This window comes from Anabrus simplex, chromosome 1 (assembly GCF_040414725.1).
Source record: "Anabrus simplex isolate iqAnaSimp1 chromosome 1, ASM4041472v1, whole genome shotgun sequence".
NCBI lineage: Eukaryota > Metazoa > Arthropoda > Insecta > Orthoptera > Tettigoniidae > Anabrus > Anabrus simplex.
This window is the reverse complement of record NC_090265.1, coordinates 452472462-452498389: the sequence shown is the minus strand read 5'-3', so window position 1 is coordinate 452498389 and position 25928 is coordinate 452472462. Positions and strand designations below refer to the sequence as shown.

At 37.2% G+C, this 25928-nt stretch overlaps 1 protein-coding gene across 10 annotated transcripts in view; it reads left to right on the top strand.

Moving 5' to 3' along the window:
- Positions 1-25928, top strand: part of Asator (tau-tubulin kinase asator) — a 500954-nt gene that overhangs the window by 409364 nt on the left and 65662 nt on the right. For all 10 annotated transcript variants that reach the window (XR_010858479.2, XM_067135206.2, XM_067135211.2 and 7 more), the window contains one exon: positions 4351-5073. Coding sequence is in view for 9 of the 10 variants with exons in the window: in XM_067135206.2 (XP_066991307.1) it covers positions 4351-5073 (723 nt within the window). In the remaining variant the exon portion in view is untranslated. The remainder of the gene's footprint in view (positions 1-4350; positions 5074-25928) is intronic.

Genomic DNA, 25928 nt, shown 5'->3' with positions numbered 1-25928 from the left:
GGCACTGTATTTTGAATCTCCTTTAAAAATAAAGAAACACGCCCTTTTTTGTTCCGGAAAATCCACGTAAGAGGTTGAAAAGAATTGAAAAAGTGGGCGAATTTTGTAAATGAGTACCGGTATATCTACAGTATATGTCTAAAACTTAACATGTTACAGACATGAAACTTGGTATTTGGAAAGTCCTTCAAAAATACAGGAACACGTACTTTTTGTTTTCGGAAAAGGCAGTTAACGGGGGGTGAAAAGAAGTGAAAAATGAAGTGAATAATTTTTAATACGGATGCTTATATCTCACATACTGATGATGTTACATATGCGAAAATTAGTGTTTGGAATCTCCTTTAAAAGTAAAGGAACATGTATTTCTTTTTGTATTCGGAAAATGGGAAGGACTGATAAAGGGGTTAATTTTTTTATGGGAATTCTTATAGCCTATCACAAAAACTGAAAATGTTACGACGTGCAGATAGATATTTGGAATTTACTTTAAAAATAAACTTTTTTTCCGATTTGAGAAAAGACTGTTTCTCATGTGTACAGTTCTATGTTGCATGGTCATCTTAGCCCCAAAAGGCAATAACACAAACGTTTCCGGGGTAAATGGAACTCAATTTGTCGGTGAATGTTTATACTTCAGGGATTTTCAGATAATGTCTTAACTACAGTACCGAGGAACGATTACTTTTATTATTTTATGAAATCCACGCGAGCGAAGCCGCGGGCAACTGCTAGTATTTGCATAAAAGACGCAACAGTGAGCAAAATTCTCTGGACTCCTCGTTTACCCTGACACCAGAACAAACAAATAAAATAAGACACTGAACAAACACCATATGTACAAATGGGCCATTCTTGAAAGAGAAACATGAACATAAACTACTTCTGCCCTGGCGAGAGGTTAACACAAGCTCACACAGGCCGGCTACCCCCCGCAGGTTCAAACCGGGCTACTTCTGGCTGAGATACACACATCTGAAATCCTCAAAATTGTGAACAGGGTGGACATCTCTGAACTACCAGTTATTATTACCATATTAACACAAGTGTTCTCAAAGGAACCATTGAAAGAAAATACAGTGTGAATTCGCAGGGATTCCTGGCCTTAAACTTTCAATAACACAGCGAACCCTTCACATGGAGGGAATCACCCAAATCGCTTCATTTATCTCTTTTATCCATATCGTAGAGTTCGCAAGTAAATATTATTCCCTCCTTCCTTATTCACTCATTCTTCACGTAGATTACCTTGGGGCATTATAACATTCTTATTCCTCATTTCTCATAACTAATCATAGATTATTTTGGGCATTCAATCCCCTCGCTACTTCTCATATCACACATCATAGTTCCTAGGGCATATGGGTTATCACTGTCTTTTATCTCATCTCATATTTTTCTCTCTACTTGCCATAAATTCTTATCACTCTCTCAATTTCTTGGCATCCGCTACAAATTCACATTGTTTTGCACGAAAAACAAAGCACTCCAAATGGGAGTCTAGTAAAACTCATAAAAAATCAAAGGACATTTTACATACAGTTCCTAACACTATCTCTAAATATCATATGTTGGCATCTCTCTGTCAGAACTCTTCATACAAGAATATTTCATGCCATCATGCCTTAACCCTAATCACGCAATGTCCAATTGACACTCGTAGAGCATCCTGCTATACTATTCCCCCACAACCATCATATTGAACAATAATAGCAAACTCTTGGACATGATAATTCTCATCCACCACTCACTACTGTTTTTCATCCTGCCTAGGGACGCTCTAATACTGTTCTAATCATGTCTCCCATATACACTAGTATATTACAATATCAGTAATAAAAATGAAAGTAATTCTAAAAACTTAGGGGGAAAACGGGGTTTCGACCAGAAACGTTTAGTTCTTATGACTTCAGATTATCATTAGAAAGAAGAAGAAAAATCAAATTCAATATCACGGCATGCATTATTTACATTACTGTATTTATGTCATTAAGAAGAAAACCCTACATCATTGACCCCTGTTGCTCAGGTGCATGCTAAGTACAAACTGGACATCTACTCGTCTTTTTGGTGATCATTTTCCATCCACGGAGAACCCATGGTGGAGTTCTATTCATTCCTCCCAATTCCACTGATTGTAGTTCATGTTGAATGGGGTCATCCAGCTGCTAACATTTACGATCGCGATGGACAAGAACGTCTTTTGTTAGCTGTCGAGAGACTGTCGAGGGTCGGCCATTGGCCTCCCTTTTATTTCCAACTGACCAGTACTTGGAGTCGGAGGCTCCGTCATGCTTAATTAGGGAAATTGGCTTTGTAAATAACTAGAGTTCAAAACATATACAGAGTGCATATTATAGATCTTGACCTCATCTTCCACGTGAGCTAAATGAGATCGCAGATTGATCGGCAGTTTTTATGTAATCAAGCTCCCACCTTTAATTAGAGCACAAGCATCCCTGGGTGGGTGGAGTTAATGGTTGGGCACAATTCTCGGCTTCTAGATGCTCTTCATTCATATGTTTTCCATTCATTACAGCTGGACAGCTCTGGACCTCAATTCGCCCCATGAATAAAGTATTTCGCATTTTCAGTCTGAAATACACAGAAAATTCAGCTCTCTTCATCGATGTGCCCTACATAATTCTCCTATGTCTGGATCAGAATATCGCATAATTTTGCATGCCAAAATTCTACGTTGGCACTCGTGAAACATGAATAAAAAATGGGATATTACTTCTGTTAGCGCTGAACCCTGCAAATAAGCACCACCTCCGGGCATATTAGGCTATTTGTGGCATTGCATCTTATTCCTCACTCTGTTTGACAAGAGAGAACTCTTTTTCTGCAGGGACTCGGTTCACCTCCTCCTGTCTATTGTCTGCCGAGTCCTCTTTCACGGGTCTGGTTCTGGCCACGCGCCAATCGAGTCTCGAGGACGTTCCTTTTGCCTAACATGCTGCAAATAACACGACTTCTGAAATTATTTTAATGAGATGGAAATATTCATATACTGCCAGTGAGCTACACAGGAAACTACGGTTTCAACATGGGTATGATTTATACCTGAAGGATTTCTTTATTTTATATTTTTACTTTCCAGTTGAAAGCAAAGAAAACAATCATATATTTTTTAAATATGCCTTTGATATAGTAACTTGTAAGCTTTGTATATTGGAATCTTACAAACTGATTGTATAGCAGTTAAAAATCAGCAAAATGAAGTCAAGGCCAAAAGAGATGTAAGGTTCTACGAATTCTGCATGTTTATTCACAATGAAAAAAATATTACAACTACAGTACCAGGAAGTACAAGCAAATAGACTCTTACCTTAATGGTCTCTCAGCAGTGCTGTGTTAGAACATGCCAAATGAGTCAATTGCTTGAGCAGGCCTGGTCTATACAATACATGGTGTGTTCATTTATATATAATAATGCTAGTACTTTATAATATTTATGGTACACCTATTGCTTTCCCACTTGTCTCTATACTTCCACCAGAAGAAATAGAACAAGGCTCCACTGTATTCTTAGTTCACCAATTCTAGTGTCCTTGCTTCTTTATCACTCAATATGTGTTGTTATACGAGACAGGATCCAAAAGTTCCAGAAAGTAATATTTTGTGGGGAACTTTGTACTTGCCAGTGTTGGTAAAGCTTCTGAAAGTACTGCTGGAATCCATCTTTTCTAACCTTCCTGTAATGTCTCCTGTAATACTGCTTTACCTCATTTGCTGATACAAAGCAACATTCCTTTAGATGATTTTATGGACAGAATTGTGAACATAGAAGTTCTGTGTTTAATTAGAAATTTGTAAACCAGTAGGGACCAGTGTGCAAACACAGTCATGAAGAAAGTACCGTTGTCCACTTCACCACCGCCCAGGCCATAAAACTCCTTGTTTACTGTTCTGTCTTCAGGAATGACATTGCTACCATAATTCAACCAAAAGTGCTCTTTGTCAGTGCTGAGTTCTCAGTTCTCTTTCAAACATTTATACCACACTCTATGAAAGTCTCCAAAGATCTTTATTATCCCTAATGCTGATTAAATTTAATGTTTGCACACTGCTCTTCAGAATCCACTTTCCTTACCTTACAGCACAAACATGACTAGCAATAGAAAAAAATGTATCTGTGCATGCCATGGTTTTCTGTTAACAGACTAAACCATTCTGATTATGGAAGGGAGGGTTTGTAAGAAGCATTCCATACTTCAATTATTTACTCATGGTTTATTGGGTGCACATTGTCTGTGAGCATTTGGATCCTAGTCCTAAAATTAAATAATTGCTTTTTGTTGTTGCTGTTGTTAGAAAAATATTAATACAGTTTTCTTATAATTTCAGACAATAGTTCTAAATTCCTTCACCATGGGACTAAAAGAGAGAAGCCCATCATTTAAACTTGAAAATGTTTCAAGAGCAGATAAATCAAGCCATAAAGAAGAAATTACAAATAAATCTGAGTCTAAATCAAAACAGATTGAAGGAGATGAAGATGACGAGGAAGATGGGGTCTTGGAACCAGTCGCTGGACGACTTGAAATTAGAGTCCTAGATCGTGCAGAAGGTTCAGCTGTTGTGGAAACTTGTAATAATAATTTGACATTGCCGAGAGCTTCTGCAGCTGTTAGGAATATAGTAGACAGCAATTTAATACTCAAATGTAGTTCAGATAGTAGGTTGAATGAAGTGAGGAGGGAACAGGGTAGTATACAGTCTCGAGTTTGTGATACAGATGATGAAAAGGGCATTCGTGAAAAGCATGCTGTGGAAGAGAAGAACAAAGTGTTGAAGAAGGAGGAAGTGAAAGTTGAGTCAAAGTTGGAGGCTTTAAAAATTGGTGCAGTGCATATGAACAGTAATGGAACTGGTGGAAACAGCCCTGTTAGTCCAGGAATTGGTCAGGAGGACCAATCGGTGTACTTCGATGCCACAGAGGAACACGTCGTAGCAGCGGCAGCAGCTGCTGCAGCAGGAGATGCAACAGCTAATGGGCCACTGCAAGCAACTAGCAATGGACATCTAAATAACAGTACTGGAGGTCTAGGAGAAGAGGCTCAAGAAAAGGTTCATATAACAGTGCTTTTTATTATTTCAGTAATTATGTTAAAAGAAATACTAGACAAAATCAATTCATTTTCAATGTAATTTCAGTGTAAGAAACCTGGTAAATTCCATGAAAGATATAGGTTATAAATTCAGGTTACATGCATCAAACATAGAAGTTTGAAATTTGAATATGTTTTTCATTCGTGTGTGGTATTAATTTTTAAAACATTATTTTTCACAGTAACTATTTTTGCATTAATGACAAATTGATACCTGCAGGTGGACATGTCCTTGTTCGTCAATATTAATTATAGTTAAATATCACACATATCAGTACTTTCCTTCAGCATTGTCTTAGCAAATAACTCGTATTAAATTTTATGACTAAACAAAACATATGAGATGAACTAGTTTGCTGGGATAGTAAAGTTTTTGTGTAACTGCTGCAGTTTATGTACTAACAAGTTTCTCGATTGCTGGTCGAGTCAGCGATTTTCTTTACAGTTTCTTTTAGGCAGCACCGAAATAGACAGGTCTTATGGCGATGAGGGGATAGGAAAGGGCCAAGAGTGGGAGGGAAACGACCGTGGCCTTAATCAGTGTACAGCCCCAGCATTTGCCTCATGTGAAAATGGGAAACCATGGAAAACCATCTTCAGGGCTGCTGACAGTAGGGTTTGAACCCACTATCTCCCAAATGTAAAATGATAGCTACGTGGCCAAACCCGCGCAGACATTTGCTCAGTCGGTGATTTTAATAAAGTATGATTAATGCCACTGTCTCGGCGACTGGGTGCACATAACACACCACACTACCAACCATCACAGATACACGCAATAGTGAATACATCGCTCTGTAAAATCGGGTCTGATCCACGTAGGATAATACTAATATAAACATTCCATTACTGGACATTATAAATTTTCCAGCTAACTCATTCTTGGTTGCCACCGTTTTGCCAAGGCCATTTATATATTATAAATTTACTCATTCGGAACAAATATTTCAGGTTCCCTATGGGAATCAACATCTATATCGTCCACATAAGGTGCCGACCTCAATTGATCGAAAAAAGGCCCGGTAGAAAAAGAAGAGGATAATGGAGATATTGCTAATAGAAGGGCAGGCAGGCAATTTTTTTCTTATTAAGTTGTGGAGAGTAATATTTAAGTTATCTTGTTGTGAGCATTTTTGATTTTACTTTAAAAATGAGGGTTGAGGGAAATCGCCCAATAATTTCCAAAACGCGGCTGTATATATGAACAACTGTACAATACCATCCCCTGAGTAGTCCACAGAGAAAAATGTTATCACGGATAGATGTCTTAGAATATTAGAAAAGAAAAGCTGAAATGTTGCAGTTTGGGAGGTTGCTTAGTAGGAATAAAATAATATAATATTAATATTAGAGTGAAATGTAATAAATATCGTATAGTCATCACATAAATCATAGAATAGTTCATAGCACAGTCTTTTTTCCAGTCAATCTTTCAACATAGAATGTGAATGAAACCTAGGACGCTTTTTTTTTCCTTCTTTCTTTTCGACAAAAACAAGAGCAGCAAGAGACACTCCACTACCTGAGAATTTATGATGAAAACTGGCACTAGCCTGGGGAAGGCGGCTAAGTAGCGTGGCTAGCTAGCTGAGCTACTCTGCAACAGATTCCTACCGCCTAGTTTGAAGTAGCTCTTACATGTTCACTTCTTCAGTGGTCCAAAAACCACCAAACACTTCTTGGACTTGGCCTGTCATCACCTCATATTTAACAACAATCAAGCTACTATTATAAGACACGTAACTACATGGTGATATTGAAATATGAAATGGATAATTTAGAACTCGAATAAATATAAATAACAAGATTGGGCACCATCTGCAAAAGAAACACAAGAATAATTATTGACTCTCTCTTGAGCCTGAAAGAGCTCCTTCTCCCTAGGCGATGGCCATCAGGCTGACGAGGCTCCAAACTTGCTTCATTACCTTACCTGCTACTATTTAACCCTGAAAATAAATTTGGGTAGCATGCCAGGTTGTTCCTTAACTCCACCAATAAAAATATTACCATAAATTTCACTATTAGAATTTACTCCCGAAACAAAATTAAACAGAATGAAACAAACACCAACAATAATCATGTGATGAGACCAACACCACCTACAAAAATAAACAGCCACAAATATCTACTCACCACAAATGTACATACAGTAGAAGTCCGTAATAGCGAGAATTCATAATAGCGAAAAATTTACTCGCTATAGCGGATTGTCGTTATATCCGATTTTTTAAAGTCGGGGAAGACCCATACACATTAAATTCAGTATGAAATGGCAATCAGTTTGTTCAAAATATGAGTTTTCGCGGATAATATCCACACTGCGGCTTACTTGTTTGTTGTTTTTTCGAAATCCGATAGTACGTGAAAGTGTGTGTTTAATTTCATTCTGAAAAATATATTACCGTATTTCTCCGAATCCAAGCCGACTCCCACTTTTTCCTTCAAAAAAAATTAATCAGGCTTAAAAAGTTATTTGCAAAATCATACAAATGTATTTTCTTATACAGTACGCATTTTTGGACTGTAGACGCCAAACATTGGCTTTAGTTATGCCGTAGTTTTTGCGGCTGTACAATTATGCTTTATTTCAGCGGGTTTAATAACCATTAACTTAAAATTGGCATCATGATATAGAAGGGAACTCGAAAATTTGCCGGCAATACACATTCCACGCGTCTCTAAAATACGACGATCCACCAGTAAAATATTCTTGGTTACTATAAAACTGTTACCGGTACTTTCACTCAGCGTCAGATATAACTGGCTGCCGCTACATGCACGTCTTGCTTGCCAGATTTGGCCAACTTCAGCGGCTAGCGATGTATAGGTGTTAATCGCGGACTTAGAAAGTCAACGAATGAGGTTATTGCGCCGCGGTATGGCAATTCTGCCCATGCAATTTTGTGCACATACCTCACAATTTCATCTTCAACTTCTTTAAAGCGTCCTTGTTGTGGGCCACTGAATGCATTTTTTGTGCAGTACGCATTTTTAAGCTATCTTTGTCTTCACGGTAACGCCGAATATGGGCTTTAATTAGGCCTATGCCGTATTTTCTTGCAGCTGCACAATTGTTATACATTTCCGAGTGTTTAATAGCCATTAACTTAAAATTGGCATCATAACATCGACGAGAACCCGTTGAAGATTTTCCGGCAATGCCTGTTCCACGTATCTTTACAATACGACGATTCATCACGAAAATATTCCTGCTGTCTATAAAACTTAATTTTACTAACCGTCAGGTACAGCAGACGCGTTATAACTCTGCTACTGATAACCGTGGCCTTTCTAAGAATTCGAAGGCTCGCATGTTTTGATGCTGTACTGCAGATTTGAGAAACGTTTTTGTAGAGGATAATAGAATGTCATTCTCTCTTCACTATTTTCCGAGATCCAGTGACGTTACACGTAGGCACTGTACGACCGGTCGCCGTGGCTAACGATGTAGGCCTATGATAAAGAGGCGGTTATTTATTGTCAATGTGCGGGGGTGAAAGGAAACAGCGTGGTTTTGTTACTGCGGTAGTTCATTTTTCACACGAGATTCTGAAAAAACGTCGTCTCGGATTAGAAGAAATATGGTATCATTCCAGAGGCTTCTGTGGCAAACATTTCAGTTTTTTTTTTTTCAAACGGCATCACTTAACCTTGAAACGCATGTAGAGAAATGATAACCTCCTCGCTAAAAACTGACATGGAAATAGCTTTCCGAAATTTAACTAGATGCGAGAAAATATAAACTATCCTCTGAAATCGGTGATAGTACCCTGCCATATCTCGAGGTGTATCACTTTCTTACTTAATTTCAGTATACGGTATATCATTAAAATTAAGAGATCGTTTACTTCAGCCTTGATTTTTAACGAGTTAACAACTGCTATTGGCCACGTTCTTTATGCATTTATTACGAAAACGTCTTATCCTCTTTCATTTCGAATTTTCTTTTGAGAACAGCAGTCGACGGGTATTACTAATCGACTCCAAGATCGCCTTCGAATGTTGACGAGAGAGCTCGCAAATAGCGCATAGCGCGAAAACTATACTGTACCGAAGATGATCGATCGCATTTTGTGGCAAACGTTTCAGTTTTGTTATTCAAATAGCGTCACATATCCTAACTTATTTGTACTATATGTATGATGAAAACATACTTCAAGCGAAAGTAGAGAAATTATAACCTTCTCGCGATAAATTTACATGATAATAGCCTTTCCATAATTTAACGGACGTGAGAAAATATAAACGAACCTCGTAATCAGTGACGCACTCTGCCATAATCTTGAGGTGTAGGCCTATCTCATTCTTACTAATTTGCGGTATTTAACATTAAAATTAAGCGATCATTTATCAGCGTTTATCTTTAATGAGTTAAAAACGGCTATCTGACACGTTATTTACGCATTTATTATGAAAACATGTTCTCTCATTTTCCTCGCGGAAGAGCGCTCGACGGGTATTACTAATCGACTCCGACATTGCCTTCGAATGTCGACAAGAGAGCTCACTGGTGGGCATAGCGAGAAAACGATACGATACCAAAGATGATCGATCGCATGGAGTATAATGACTGGGTGCATAAATATCGGCAACGGAAAAATTCGAGCGCGCATAATCGCTCGTAATAACGGATGCATCAGTGATAGAGTTCTCGCTGTAACCGAAAGATAATACACAGTTTGATATAGGAATTTCGAAGGGACGGACAAAAGTTAGCGTTATAATGGGGTTCTCGTTATATGGCGTACTCGCTATAGCGGACTTCTACTGTAGTTCTGAAGGCCATGCTTCACTGATCACAGGTTATAACTGTACAAAAGACAATCACAGTCACCTCATTATACTCTGTTAATCAAGCCATATAACTTCATAATGTAAAATGGCTACTGTGGAATTAATTAATAACGACAACCATGTCATATCAGTCAAAGAATGACTAAGTAATAAACACTTGGCCTACGGTTCCATCCAGCAACAATCAGTTCTGTGTGCAACAACACACCAGCTCCAGATTACATATATAAAACACCACCCACACTGTGCATTTTCTCGGAGATGAATAAAACACAGTATGAGTGACAAATGAACACTATGTAGCATCTTCCATGGAATGCACACCAGGAATGAACTTGCAATAACCTCGCAGTACACTAGTAATGACTCCATACTGCCTTCGTAGTCTGCTCCGTAAAGGTACACAGTGTTCTCCCTAGAAAACTTTGTCAGCCGGGTAGCAGGAATGAGTAGCTGGGCAAAGAATACTTCAAAAGAAAAAAAAAAAATTCTATTTGTTTCTCTCAGGGCATTAACAGTAATATCTGACAGGTAAACATTAACTGAAAAATTGAACTATTTTAGTTCCTAATCGTGTAACACTGGAGCTTACCACTCTAGTGCCATGCGGGCTTGTGACATCATGCAGAATCGAAGTGCTCCCATGTGATTCCACGCTAATCCACATACTGCTTGTGCACAATGCATAATAGTCAAGCTAAACATTTAAACTCTGATGTACCTGATGCAAGTATGCTGACAATGATGAAAATGTATCATTTAAATAATCAACTTTACAGTATTTACATGTTCAATTCGAACACCCATTGACTAAATACATATTAATATTATGTAACTGCACATATCTGGGTTATGTTAGTCAGCCGGTCTGTAAAAACGGCTGGGCAGGGACAACACTGGGTACAGTAATCACCCTGTAGCGAATAATGAACTTGTCGCACGTGCCCACATATACAGTATATGTGTAGGCTTGCTTTATGTGACTGTGGTGTCTCCAAAAGTCCAACAGTAGCAATGCTCTAACTGAAATATCTTCAAGCATCTCTCAGTCAATGCATCCTCGTTCAAAATCCAAACTTTCGGATTGGTTACTGTGGTTTCTATGTCCAGGCTTCCAATATATTTTTTTCTTTTTAATCCTGAGAGCATAGAAACTTACGAAATATAGGGTGTAAATACTGCAAAGCGAATGTGCATTAGAAGAGCTAAACACTCCAGTTTGGAAGTGGAATTAATCTAGTGGCATATGCTTGTTGATGATGAGGTTATTAAGGGGAATGGGAATGAATTAGCATTAATTGGCGATCTCTAGTGTTCATCCACATTGATTATTAACAATCTTCAACGTATACTCCCGACTGTACCCCACATTTCCAAGCCACTTGTTGCAACACTTTCAACCGACTTTACAATCATAGGTACTGTTTCCCATGTTATACAATCTTCACTGCTAGGTCTTTTGTACAGACTTTTACCCAAATTAAAAGTTATACAAATATAAGGAGATATATATACATGTTCAACATTCTCTAACTACAAATTCTTCTTATAATACTATGTTCTTACATCTTAATGTAACAAACTCACATTATATTTACTACTTTATATTACAAATTATTTTACAAACATTTCCTAACCTAAAATCGGGAGGTCGTACTTGTGTACAGTTAAGAAGTCCTGTGTATAACATATTAAAACTTTTGTACTAAACAGACATATAGCTTGGAACTAACACGTTAATGAGACAACTCCAAACTCTATGCTGCAGAAATGAAGTTCCTACACACCATGATACAAGAGACCAGGAAGGACAAATTCAGGAATGAAAATGTCTGAGAGAAGGTGGGAATAGGAGACTGCCTACTACAGAGGATCCAGAAAGCAAGACTGAAGTGGTTTGGCCATGTAAGAAGGATGAGTGCAAGCAGGACTGCAAGAAGAGAATATGAAAGAGAAGTAAAAGCAAAAGGAGCAGTGGGCAGACCCAGAGGAAAATAGACCGATCTGGTGAAGAAAGATGTCGAGGAAAGAGGATAAGATTGGGAGAAGATCACGGGAGAACAGTAGTTCATGGACAGACAAAGATGGAGGGAACTCGTACACCACACCCAGGCAACTGGAGATGGTCAATGATGATGATGATGATGGTGATGATAACTAAACAACTCAAAATTAAAATATTAGATACCTATGTTGTTGTAGAATTTCTCATCATTATTTACTCCAATGAATCTTTCAGTTGTTATGTAATGTTAAGTAATTTAAATTTTACCTTCTTTCATGGAATCTACTATGAATATATGCTTGTAATGTTTGTGAATAACTGATCTATTTTGCTGTACCTGACGTTTTTCAGCTCTTCTTCTTTTACAATAATTATTAACTGAATATTTAAAAGTTGGAAAAAGTTGGTAACTTCGTTTGTTTTTTCCCTTAAATTAACCACCACCACCACCACCACCACCACCACCTTAACCACACTTATGAAGGTCATATTTGCACAATTTCTCCACATAGTTCCATATAGCAGCACTTATCTAAGCTGTTAGAGTAATCCGAGCCTTGCCTTGAAATTATTCAGCCCAGTCCCACAACCCTTCTTTTACTTCCCTTTTGGTATCATCCACCGAAATCACGCTATTTGAAAGGTTTTTGAATTAATTGTTTACAATTTGGGCAGAATTATGATTTTGAACCTATCATGCATTCAAGAGATGTCAATTGTCTTTTTTGATTGGCTGCCATCATAACATACATTTCTGGGAGACCAGTGCTTTGATGGGCAACTGTTGGTAGTCTCTTAAATGTAGCCTGAAGTACAGCAATGTTAAATTCACCTCAAGCACTAGTTTTCTTCGACTAGTTGCAGTCTTTTTACGGCTTGTGTTTGCTTCTGCATTATAGATGAAACGTTAGTCCTAAAGCTCTTACATTATCAGTGGCAATGATATATCTATTTAAATTAAAGAGAATTTAGGAGAATACTTGACATAGATCTTTTGATCCTTATGATCTTCTGTTAACTAATCGATTGCAGATTTTTTTAAAGTACGGTATACATGTTCATGTACCCAAAAGCATGCCTCAGTTTGAGCAATATAATCTACTGGTTAGAATACTTACTACTTTCTTAGTTGTACTTAATCAGTTGACATTTACATCACATTATTTCTTACAATTACTGTATTTTGATTTAAACCATTTACACAGGGGTGGGTAATTTTGGAGATAGCAGTAATCATGACCTGTTAGATATAGAACTGATTTTTGCTCATTTTTGCTAAGAAGTTCTGTTTAATGATATGTGGAAAAAGCAAATGCGACCATGCAAAATGGGGTCCCGAAAGCTAAACATGAACACAATCTATAGTGAATTTCACATTGAGATTTTTTAAGGCTTTTTGCTAATGGATAAAGTTTTATTGTTCAGTTACAGTAAAACCTCATTAATTTGAAGTCATTACACAAAAATCTGACTTCGAATTACGTGATTTCAAATTAACCACCAACACGTACTTCGGAAATGCCAATCCTTGCTGCGTCACAATATATTCTAAGACCCGTTACTGCATGCAATTAACCTTGATTCACAGTTTAAAGCTCTCAAATGGCATGGGAACAACTATTTCCAAAATGCATCCAACAAGGTGCATTTACAGTATTCAAATAATGCACTTGGATAACTCACCGGCAAACATAACCTCACGCAATGAAATCAAAAGAAAGAAAACATGATTCAAATACTAGGAGAAATTTATACTGGCTCCCCTGTGCAAGTGCTTTATGCATTGGATTACTGTTCTGTATGTATTTTAGATGCCTTGTGCTTGCATAGAATATACCCGATGCCCTTAAAACATCGCGGCTTATTGAACTTTCCTATGACGAGGGGAGAAAATCTCTCGTTTCCGTCCACATTACAACAATCGTACAGTGACTATACTTGTATGATTTCCTGCTATAGCACTTCTAAGAACAAATTAATGCATGCAGTCACCTTGATTCTCAGTTTAAACTTTTAAAATGCCATGGAAAACACTATTTCAGAAATTTATTACATTATTCAAATAATACACTTGTATAAAAGCTTGACAGACAACCTCACGCAACGAAAGGAAGCAAAACAAGATTCAAAGACGAGGACAAAATAATTATGCTGGCTCCCCTGTGCAAATGCTTTATCTTTTGGGTTACTGTACTGTCTGTATTTTTAGATGCCTTGTACTGGCATGGAAAGTGCCCGACGCCCATAAAACCGTGGCTTTTCGAACTTTTCTATGACGGGAAGGAAGTCTCTCGCTTCCGTGTGCAGTGTGCACTGCATAGCAACACAGTACATTTTCCGGCTGGCAATTCTCTCCTTTAAAACCGTAAGTCCATTTGGCCTCAGCATTTACAAAAATAAAACAAACAAACAATGCAGTTTCATCGGCATTGACAATATTGTTTGGTTCGTACGAATTGATTATAGGCTATAAGCCACGCTTTTCCGCCAACTGTCGGTATCGCCAATGTTCGCAGATTCTACCTCTATGCACACTGCCTGCTACGTGATAATGTGGCGTTCCTAAAAACGCAGAACACAAAATAATTACGATTCCGCTCTAAAATAGCAGATGAAACACACTGTAGACATGCCAAAGTAGGTGAAAGTGCACAGTTACCCCTTCATATTCCAGAAGACTCTTTCTTTCATGATGTGGAGAAATTTTGAATTTAAATTTCTCTGTAAAATACTAATTTTTTTTTTAAATGTAAAGGCAGTTTTGAATTAAAAATCTGAATTTTGGTAACGAGACCGACATTGTTCTTTGAATTACGAATTATCCATATTTCGAATTAAGCGATTTAAATAACATGCAAAACCGTACCTCATGTTTCCGGGAACGAGAGCTGCTTCGAATTAGGCAAGATTTTGAATTAACCGATTTCAAATTATCGAGGTTCTACTGTATATCCAAAACCATTCCTGAGGATGAAAAACCTACAATTACCTATCGTTCCTGAAAACAACGAGTTGAACTTATACAGTTATACAGGTGTATACTGGAAAATAGAAAAGGTAAAGTTTCCGTCCTCAGATATTTTCCAGAGCCTGGATTTTTACAGCGAGCTGCCACCAAACAAGAGAGGAATAGGTATAGGGGTTCCTATCATATCACCAAGGTCAATGACTCTTCTTCCTTAATTCCTTTCATCTTTCATATCCAGAAGTTTTGTAATATTTGCATTGATTACAAGCAAAGTGACAAGTGTGAAAAACGTGTAAAACCCAAAGTCAACAAATGAGAGATAAAAGTCGATAAACGACAATGAAATGAGCAATAGGTAACTTGCCATTGGAGAATCACTTTCCTCCGAAAAAAAAAAAAAAACCAATTAACCTTAAGGTTAATTATAGATTTATGGAAGAGTTAATACTCCAGTTACAAAATATTACACAAATGATAAAAAACCACCCTCCCTAAATATATCCCCCTGCACAGGGGTCAAAAAATACCAGGCGCCATGGCACCTGAAAATTTTTACCTGGTGCCTGAATTTTCAAATTCAGTTATGAAAATTTATTTTTCGAAATCCGGAGTTCCCCTACAAGTACGTTCGCATTCCCACCATTTTATAAAGTAACAAGTCGTATGGTGTTTTGCATGTTTTCTGTAGCTCATATTCTAATATGAGCAATAATTGCTTTTGGCAGAGTCTTGGATTATGTAATTGGCTCTTCGTCCCTTGGAACTTAACGTTTCAGTTCTGCACGAGAGCTGCCTAGCGGTCATGAGAGACATCGTTGTAACCAGTCAAACAAGTAGCCTTTCATGTGGACATACCATAACTCATAAAGTTCCATTACAGAAGATCAGTTATCAGTACAATAGCTGAGTACAAAGATCAGAGCAGAGTTGTTGAGAAATGCAGAGTAGTACTACGTTAAATAATTCCACAAACATTACATTACCGCCTTCCTTCCCGTGACTAGCCGTTCCTAGACTATTGCCACCAAAGCAGTGCTGATAAATTCCCGTGGAATTCATTCTTTGCATTTAAAACATACGGAATGATGCGTTTATCAATTCTTGTATTTTTTACTCAACATTATTTATACTTTTAATTTAAATACAGCATCTTGGTATTGAATGGTTTGCACTTTACAAATACTGTTTTCATTCCTGTACGGTTGTGGAAAATTGACAACATTGCTTCGGGCATCGAAGCCCGCGAGCTCAGACACCATTTAACGCTGGTGATTTATTGTAGTCTATTACGTGTTTTACGTTTCTGGGTTATACTTGCGGAAATTGGCTAAATGAAATGAACAGTGCCGCACAAATTGACTGTTGTGAGTAAAAAACTGTGTACTCTTTTAGATTTTCTCGGAACTAGGCGCGAAAATGTAACAAAGTGATACAGAAGCGAGTGAATGTGAGAGAACACTTGATGGAAGTGCCGATTGTAGTGTTCAGGATGACAATGACCAGTGTAAAAATTTATGGTGTTCAAAATAATAAGTCAAACATTAAAATACGTCAAAATTTCAATTGTCTGGCAAACTAAATATCAGCAAACGTGGCTTGAATTACTACCGTGGCTGTGCTTTGAAGAAGGAATTGTGAAGTGTAAATTATGCGGTAACTTTCTTAGTATTAAAAAACTAACCCCATGGCACTACATCTCTGAAGGGCCTTGGCCTACCAAGCGACCGTTGCTCAGCCTGAAGGCCTGCAGATTACGAGGTGTCATGTGGTCAGCGCGGCAAATCCTCTCGGAACTTTCCTAGTATTGCCGACTAAAGTTCTAGTCTTACCTGGATTTTCAGGACTATTTAAACTGGAAACTTCTAAAGAACATGGAAAATCCTATCCTCACTCGAAGTGTCAAAAGGATGAAAGTTTCAAGAAAAATCCTGAATGTGCACCTTTAGCTAAGTGCGTAAAGAAAATGGATGCTAATATGTTACAGTATATGAATGCATTGTACATGGCATCTTATGATGCAAAAAATAACTGACCCTCACTGATTTTGAAGGTTTGGTTGCATTGTTATGCATATTGAATGTTACTGATTCAGGGAACTATGTGAATGATAAACAGTGCAGAGAATTTATTTCATACATTGCCTCAGATCTTCGTGAAGATTTGATATGTGAAATTAAAGAAAGGTTCATATGTCAGTATCTTACTCGATGGATCAACAGATACAGCTGTTGATGAGGAGCTGATACTTTACATTCGCTTTTTAAAAGAAAATAAGGTGGGACATTTCTTTCTGTTGTCATTGGAGGATGCAAAAAATGACGGCTATATGGAAGCTCTAGAACCAGAACTGCTTCAGTTAGGGCTTGGAGAACTCCTCACGGATACAAAACTAACAGATATAAGGACTGATGGAACACCATGTATGATTGGTGTCCGTAATGGTTTGGTAACAAAAATATCTGAAAAAATCGATAACTTGGTAAACGTTCATTGTGTTGCACATCAACTCAAACTCATTGTTCTTCACTGACTGAAAACTGTGAAACTTAAAATCATTGATGACATTGATTCTACACTCAAGAAACTAAGTTTTATCAGCATTTGCCAAAACGACTTCGCCAACTGAAGAAAATTTTGGAGTTGCAGGAATGTGAAATATCTAAATTGTAGTACTTACACCAAGTTAGATGGGTTGCAAGCAAATTAAATGCTTTGCAAGCAGTTGTCAAAGACTGGGAATGCATATTAGTGCATTTAGAGAATATTTCTGAAAGGAAAGGTGAAGAAGGAATCGCCGCATAAGGTCTTCTAAAGAAGATCAAGGACTTCAAATATGTCATTACAATTCACTTCTTGTATATTCAAAAGACATGATTCTGATTTTAAGTCAGGTAAGAGTACATGTAAATAATGCAATTCATTCATTGCAGCAACTTCAGAACAAGGGCCCACTAGTAGAAAAATTTGTTTCTGCTACAACACTTTCTGTAGTTTTCAGTGGAATACAGTTATCAGGTGTCGGATAAGAATTTCACGAGCGATAAGGAACATATTTTGGCAAGTGAAATTAACTTTCTGAAAGACATTTCTTCAAAATGAGGATATTCCAAGTATCACTGGTGTTTTTTACACATACTCCTGGCCATCAGGTAAACAATTTGAAAATTATGGCAACAGTGAAATACAGCTTCTTGCCACTCATTTTTCAAAACACCTTCAAATTGAGGAGAAAAACGTAGGAGATATACTGAGCTAGTGGTACAAGTTCAAAGTAGTCAAGAAAAGTCTTCCACTGAAAGATCTACTTAAAAGATAAGATCGCGGACTGTGAAAGGACGATTTCCGATTTTATGAAAGTTCCTCAGTATAGTGGCAACAATTCCTGTATCGACCTCATCATGTGAGCGAGTGTTCAGCACAATGAGTATTATTAAGCACAAACTGCGAACCAAGCTTGGCGTGAAGAACTATAGTGATCTCGTGAGATCTTTGAATGGACTATTTATAAAGGAACTTGATATAACAAAATTTATTGATAGTTGGTATTTTGGTGGGAAATCAGACACATGTAATGTAATTTCCAAAGATGCTGACCTTGAAGGCGACTGGTGACTGTTTGGGGATAGTATCTGTTAATATAAATTGTTCTATTCCATTCTTATATGAATTGATAGACTAGACTACTTTAGGACACATTTCAGAAACAATACGCAAGTTTATCCTAGTCTAAACTGTGGTTTTCATAATCTTTATTTGCAAGAAATGTGCTGACTCCTGATAAAAAGGTGCTGGCTACTGAATTATTTATATTTTTTTTCTACCCCTGCCCCTGCATATACATAACCATCCCTAGCTCTCAGTAGACTCCAGACATTACTGTGCCTTCAGCTTCCAAGGACTAGAGACAGTAATCACAGTGTATGGTAGGCTACATGGCAACACAGAGTTTCACCCTCTCTCTACCTTATTATTATCATCATAATCATTCCCACATTCAGACTTGCAAGTTGCCCATGGTCTTCAAATAGACAGACCTGCACCGGGCAAGCCGAGCATGTCCTCGGACACTCCTAGCACTAAAAGCCATACAATAAATGAGTTTCACTTACACGGTATGCCCCTATTTCAAAGAAATTGCAAATCTGAGATTGAGTACTTGTGCCACAAAGGAGAACAGTCCTGAACTTGTTACCAAAGCCTGATATCATTAGGTACCCATACATGGTTGAATATATTTAACAGGAGACCTTTTTCTCTGACTTTCCTCTGATGTTTATTTTCATTTTAATGGTAACAATGTTTAGAAGAAATATGCTTAATAGCTAAATTATTGGCACTGATATGACATGAAATAGAAAACAGCCGGCGAGTAACATTTAACACACAAGAAGAGGAAAAGATGGATGTAATTATTTTCTTTCAGTTAGAGGCACTGATATTTCAGCAACAATTTTATAGTGATAAGAAGCTGCCTTAGTGTTCTCTCTTCCTTGCTGTGTTAAACGTTCTCATGTGCTACACTCCACCTTAATTTGAATTCAGTACTTCATCTCTAGATTCAGAGTTTAGTTAGAATGTGTGCAAGGCTCTCAGATATATTTTGTGGGGATTCTGTTCTACACTTCCATTTGTAAGAATTTTCTGTTCTGTTTCCTTGTGATCTTGTAAATATTCTATATCTGTATTTTTCTCCTGCTTGTACTTACATTGCAGATGTAATTATGTTTTATAGTTATATAAATTATTTTATATAAGTTACATTTCTGTGTAGTTGTAGTTTTTATTTTTTAGCTCCACACTTATCATTCCCTCTAGTTTTATATACATGTCATAATATGTAGAGTGAAAGCGAACTTATGAACAACAGTATATTATGACAAAATATAACGGTTTCTGGTTGTGCATCGTGGTATTCTGTGTTTTAAATACTTGCTTCCATTTTTTTTTTTTTTTTTTTTTAATATACAGTAGTGTCTAATTTCTCTCTTTCTCTATTTTGCTTGCATCTTTTCCAATATAATCAGCTTATGAACTGATTGTAAAATGTTATGTTGTATTGTAGCCGTAACAGCCAAGTAGAAAAAATTGCCTGTGAATAGCTGTTAGCCGTGTTTCTTTTTTTTATTTGGTGCAATAGTGCTCCTTTCCTGTATGTAGTGAGTACTTTTAAATTCTAATCGAGTGCAGTGAACTATGTAGTTGAATCTATTGACTCCATTGTTTATTATCAATATTATGGATACTAGCTTTTTAGGAAATGAACTGGATATCTTATCTTTGAATCATACATTTCTACTCCTATTTAGCAATTCTTTCCCGCTTCTAAATTTGATATGGATAGTTAGTTTCTTCAGACTTTGTATTACATCTTCTAGGGTTAATTGAAATATTTGATTTATCCTGTGATGGTTGAAAGGCATCCATGCATTCTGAGTTGTTAATGATGAAAACTTTGTCTTCTGTATAAATTATTGTTTTAAGGCGACTTCTTCCTGTGCAGTTTATCACTTAATCTCCTTTGCACGTGTACCAATATTGTTATTGCATGGAGCAACTAAACAAAATCTTACGTTACTTCATTGTTTCTCGATTATCCAATCTGTGAACTCCTCTGTCTTCGTTAATGTCGCTTTAGTTATCTTGAGCCATACTCATGTAAAAAAACCTTGGTTATTAATCTATATACATAAAGCAAGATGTCCTGACTGACTGACTGATAATCAACACACAGCAAAACCTACTGGAGATAATTGCATGAAAATTTGAGGACATGTTCCTACCGTAGCTTAGACACGCACTAAGAAAGGATTTTTAAAACTTCCTATTTTAAAGGGGTGAAAAATGTGATTTTACTTTTTGGCAAATTTCTCCATTTCCGTGAAAAATATTGTACTTACATTCATTCAGATATTTATTTTCATATATCATAAATAATATTTTAAAGAGATTTTCAAAATTCAGATTTTAAAGGGGTGATATGTGATTTTACATTTGTGTTCAATATCTCCCTTTTCTTGAACACTATTTTACATATATATTCATTCAGTCTTCCAAATCGTCTCAGTAGTACAGCAAAAATCTTGCATTTCTTGAAAAGTCAAAAGAAATATATTTATTTTCAAGACTTTCCAGATGAAATACTTCCCTTGCGCGCATGAATCTTTCGCTTTTGCCAATTAAAAATAGCCGCGTCACTTTCCAGCATAAAAGGGTACGCGACAATTCACTCCGCTTCCGTGTATTTTAAGACGGTGATAAACCAGATCCTTAAAGAAAAGAAAATACAATTAACAGTATGTAGGCCTACATATACGAATGTTCGTGAGTGAATTCATGAAAAGCTATCTGACGCTGCGCTGATAACGCATCGGTTAAGCCAACAGACTACAGACTGCAAGAATGCAGGTTCGAATCTGCCTGTTGGCGGCCTTCTTTTAACACAGGAATATTGTTTTATCAATGAGATTTATTACAGTTTTATATTTTGTCAGTGAATTATGCAGCCGCTTACAGTTTAAATTAATTGTTTCATCCGTACAACTGGTAAAACAGGCTAGGCGAAAGAAGTACCAGTTCGGCGCGCGCATGCATCATTAGCAAAGCTATCTATGGTTCGAAGATATGTCACTCACATTGACGAAGGAGAGACCGGAGTGTGATAGAACTCTTGAGCAATAAGCGTTTGAACCTTGGCAATCCTGGCTAATAACTATTCCTCCTCAGAAGAGTACCAACATTTCATATCAGAAGATTCAACGTACTGGTGTGTGATATTTCAAGGAGAGAGTCTAAACAATAATGGTGAAGTGTTGCCACATAACATTGTTTCTGTTGTAGGTGAAGGTGCGTGTCTATTTAGATCTCTTTCTTACATTTTATATTCTACTCAGTTACGGCATAATGAAGTTCGTAAAGCTATAGTTTTGTAAGTTGTCTCCATTTTTTCCGAAAATCATCTTGGTAATAACTAATCCTCTTCAATTGTGCCGACTTTTCGAGTCAGAAGATTCAACTTATGGTGGAGCATGTGAGTTGACGGCAGCAGGCAAAATATTTCCATTCCGCTTAGAAGTTTATCGTGATCAAAAGTTATACTGGTCATTTAGTGATGAAGCTAATCCCGTAAAGAGATCGTGATTTACTGGTAATCTCTCTAACGAACATTTTGAAGTACTGTATATGAATGTCTGTGCGAAGAAACAAGTGCTTCATTCGTTATTACAAAAGTTTCTGAAAAACGTTGTACTCAATACTCAAATGCTACGAGAAAAATTCAATTAAAAAAAACAGCAGCCACATTTTTACAGAATAATCCTTCCGCACGTACAATTGCTGGAAGTAAATACCAAAAGAAAAATCCCGAAGTCCATAGAGTAGCAGCGGACACTTACCAGAAGAATAACCCTAAGGTTCATAGAGCAGCGGCACCGACATACCAGAAAAATAATCCCGAGTTTCATTGAGCAGCAGCGGCTACACACCAGCAAAATAATCGCAAATATCAGAGGACAATTCAAATGCGATATGAGCAACAACACCCTGGGGTCCTAAAAGAAAGAAGATTGCGTCCATGTAAAATTAAGTTTCGTTCCGGGATGTCTTACCATCCTGAAATTAATTAGGAAGATAACAGCTTGATAACCACTGGTACAATGATCGATAAATGCCAATTCTGCTATACTCTCAAGTGAAAAGACGAAACACCAGCTTTGTGTTGCGATTATGGCAAGGTTTAGCTGCCACCACTCTAATCCCCACCTGGACCATTGTACAGTTACTAATGGGTGCCCATCCAGATCATGGTCATTTTTTGGATCGAATTAGAAAACATAGCAGTTGTTTTCAGATGACATCTTTTGGGGCTAAACAAGTCATCCAACCCGGCTTTATGCCAACTTTCAAAGTACAAGGTCAAATTTAGCATTCCATAGGCAGTCTAATGCCAAATGTTCATCAAGATCCTGGATTTTTGTAGATTTTAATGAGACGGCTAATGAATTAAATGAGGCATTGCTTACATATTTTGATGCAGAAGAAATAGAGTATAAATCGGTCGACACAGTATTACAAATGGACGATGCTGTCAATTATCCAGTAGAATTCCTAAATACTCTTAATCCTCCAGGATTCCCATCTCACAAACTTCGTTTGAAAGTAGGAGCACCTGTAATGTTACGTATTCTCCAACCACCTAATTTGTGCAATGGCACTAGATTACGTGTGATGGGGTTAAAAAAATAATAGAAGCTACTATTATTACAGGAGAATTTCATTTAACAGCTAACTCGGAATACACGTGAAACTTTTCAATTCTGGCCAAAACCGGGACGGGAAAACAAATCATTTACGTTCATGTCTTACATTTCTTACGAAAGTCCATGAATGCATGAGGTTGGTTCGGTGGACTTCGTAAGAAAATGGGAAATAAAATAATATAATGAGATACACCTCAACTATGACGTGAGCGAAGCCGCAGGCAAAGCGCTAGTACCATTATATGAGAAGAAAAGGTTGTTAGTAAAATTTCAGCTCCAGAAAAAAGAAACATCATTTAATGAAGATGTGTAGCTCACAAATTAAAGGACTAAGTCATAATTATCCTAGTTAAGAAGTGTACAGAATTGACAAAGCTAAAAAAATGATTTAAAAATACATAAGTGCAAAATTTGTAAGTTGGCTGCCCAGTATTTAAGTTGATATTAATCTTTTCACTCCAGCAAAACAAAAACAGATGCATGGCCATGGGGATGGGTGTCTACAGCAGCTGGCCATGCCCGCTGTATGAGATACTTTCCACTCTCTACTGCCTTGGTCTCATCTCTTTGCATTAAGACATGACAAGTTGACTTTTTAAAAATATATAGTTCAATCAAATAATATATATTATATTGTCAATATTACCTGCGTATAGGAGACCAAGTGGAGTTCAAAAGCAAAAGAAATTGGGCACAACTACAAAGTCTACCATGGTACAAGTACTGCACAGAATGGTGTGGCACAATAGCGGTTGACCTGCACTACTGCAACATCATCACAAGTGTCAGCAGAGTGTTGGATAGGTTCATGTCTATCAAGATTGACGACTCATCAATAGTTGTCCATATTCTTATCTCGCTACGCTCTTCAAACTGGCTGTACAGAGGATGAGAAGGATGAATTCTGGAACAATCAATCAATTAATTCAATCATTGGGAAATAGAAAACTGTATATACCATGATTAAAATGAATTTTGGGGTAGCTTTCTTCAGCAACAGCTTGAATTGCTATGGTATGATAAAACTTAGATATGTTGAAGACGAAAATTTTGTATTTGTTTTCCATCTAATTTCATTCATAACATTATTTAATACTTAAAAAGTGCTTTTTCAACATTGCCAGCAGCCAGATCTATTGAATCTCATCATCATTCAGTAAATATTTATCATGATCACAAAGCTTTGCAATTATTTTAGATATGACAGACAGAGGCTTTGTCTTACTTATGTACAACTGTTAGTCTATTGACATATGATTGCTTGTTGTGTTCTACCAAGAAAACTTCCATTTTCTTAACTCTTTTGATTCCCAAAGTTATGACTATGTATGTATGTATGTATGTATGTATGTATGTATGTATGTATGTACTTAAACAATGTATGCGTGTAAACAATTTTTTGTTTGGTTATAATTTGCTTTACATCGCACCGATACAGGTAGGTCTTATGGCGACAATGGTATAGGAAAGGGCAAGGAGTGGGAAAGAAGCAGCCGTGGCCTTAGTTAAGGTACAGCTCCAGCATTTGCCTGGTATGAAAATGGAAAACCACGGAAAACCATCTTCAAGGCTGCCGATAGTGGGGTTTGAACCCACTATCTCCCGGATGCAAGCTCACAGCTGTGTGCCCCTAACTGCATGGCCATCTCGCCTGGTATGTTCTAAACAGACTACTACTACATTACTACCATTAGTATGATATTTTGGTGCAACAAGACAAGAAGTGTTAATTCTTCAATGTGCCTTGTGTTACAACAAGAATAACATATTTGACTTTTACGTTTGAAAATAAATGCTGTATTATTCATGCATACTGATTGTAGCAATAGGGTTCAATTAAGTATTCTTCCTCTTAGCATTTTTCTGTAGGAATAGTCAGCTTTTTAGATCGACAAACACTATTTTATCCAGTCAAATGTAGCATGTCTTTCGTCCTTAGCCACACTTCATGATCAATATCCCATCAATTTGCAGATGAAATCCTGAAATCCTATGTACCAAAAGCAGTTAGTTTTCGCTAGGTCTATACCATTGACCTTGATGGATTTTCTTAACATTTGAACAAAAGCCAAATTGACTGAGGCACCCATTCCATGTTTGGATGCAACACTGGAGTTCCTCTCTGGTGGTAGTTGCCATTAGGGAGCAATCAGCGTACAGGAATGTCCTGGGAATGCATCGAGTGCAAGTCTGTTGAAGTGCTGCCCATAATGAGTATGACGACCGGTGGTGAGAATGCTAAGCCTTGATCCATGCTTATCTTTACTGGAAAGCTCTCCAAGAAGCCATCAGCATGTCTCATTCTGAATATAACTGTTCTTGTAGGCCATCTTCTCTTGCACTCTTTCTTATCTATAGCCCCTGCCTGTTTGTCTATTCTGTATTTTTTCTACTCCTGTAATGCCCAGGAATATCTTTAGTGCTCTGACAGTAGAATTGTGGTCAGTTTATTGAATGGAGTGTGATGCATTTGGTGACTGCTAACTTCTAGTCCTGTAGCCTCTTTCACATGACCTTCTCTGGGCCTATCTTGCAAAACTTTCTAGTTTTTAAATTAGAAATTTGCAATTATTTATGTTGTGTTACACGACGGTCAGGTGACATCCATTATAGGAGGAAGTTGTGTCGCTGAACGAGAATGAAATATTTAATTCCTGTAGTCGCCGCTTGGACGAGATAGCTGGTCTGTTGTTTGAAACGTGTGTTGCTAATGGCAAGATCATTAGCTTCAGCAAAATTCAAAGACTTAGTGGCCATCATTTTGCATTATAAAACCATTTCCACTGCAG